Source organism: Amborella trichopoda, chromosome 6 (genome assembly GCF_054954075.1).
Source record: "Amborella trichopoda isolate Santa Cruz 75 chromosome 6, AtrichopodaSantaCruz75HAP2 v2.0, whole genome shotgun sequence".
NCBI lineage: Eukaryota > Viridiplantae > Streptophyta > Magnoliopsida > Amborellales > Amborellaceae > Amborella > Amborella trichopoda.
The window spans coordinates 52,567,892-52,568,871 of NC_142341.1; the positions used below are offsets into that span (position 1 = coordinate 52,567,892).

Genomic DNA, 980 nt, shown 5'->3' on the forward strand with positions numbered 1-980 from the left:
TAAGTTTTATGGTGTTGTCGTGTGCAGGTTCGCAGACACGAACCAAACCATGTCCATGTTACATTCATATACTGGAAAATTTGAAATTGAACCACAAAGGTATTCTTAGATAAATTCAAATCCACATCTTTTTCCTTTTCTTAAGCATAGATAACTCAGTTTCTCAAGAGAATCTCCAGTTTCCATTCATCAATCGACTGAGGAAATTCTCTTATAACCAGTCATTGAAAAAAAAAATCCAAGCTTCAAATTATTATAATTTACACTTCCATAATTCATACAAAATCATAAAAAAAACACGAATGAAAACCTACTCTTTCACCAGACCTATCCCCCAGTGACACAAAGAAACAACCGATGGCTCTTTGACGCGGGGCCAGTCAGAAACCCGACAGCTTTTCGAGAGTTTTCTGGCGAAAAATTGGTGCCTGAAAATCCAAGAGCAGGGAAGGCGGATTTTTGACGCCTAAGCTGACCTTTATCAACGTAAATTCCAGGATACTTTTCAGGTTGGGGGGTCATAAATCCATTGCCGTTGGCCGGAATTTCGATGTGGGAGAATTTTCCGGTCGATCTTTCTGAGAGGCAGTGATATTTCCGGCGACTTCTGTTGTTCTTTATTGCCTTGAAAACAAAAGGAATTAGGCCCTCCATTTCTCTGTGTAATGCTTTTTCTAAGACAAGTCACATATATACTTGGTGGACCATGGAAATGCTATGAATTTCTTTGTTTCTTAAAATGACTAAAATGCCCTTGAGAATTGACCCGGTTTACCTTAATCCCAATGGGCTTTTTTTGAAAATGACTATAATGCCCTTTTCTCAAACGTTTTATTTCTCCTTGTGTAATGCATTCATGAGGTGTGGGACTGAATGTGGTTTGTGGTGTAAGGTGTATGGTGTATGGTGTATGGTGCATCATGGGTGCATTGACCGGCTATAGCTTGTGATGTATGGTGGTGAGTAGCCATGCATGTCTG

General features: G+C 39.6%; 1 protein-coding gene across 1 annotated transcript; it reads right to left on the reverse strand.

The window, feature by feature from the left end:
* Window positions 1-327: 327 nt before the first annotated feature.
* Window positions 328-654, reverse strand: LOC148781874 (uncharacterized). Its single transcript, XM_088870916.1, has one exon. The coding sequence runs from the start codon at window positions 652-654 to the stop codon at window positions 328-330; it is 327 nt and encodes a 108-aa protein (XP_088727042.1).
* Between the last annotated feature and the right edge of the window lie 326 nt (window positions 655-980).

Excerpts from the sequence above, each read along its gene's own strand:
- LOC148781874 (XM_088870916.1), bottom strand. The coding sequence starts at position 654 with ATGGAGGGCCTAATTCCTTTTGTTTTCAAGGCAATAAAGAACAACAGA.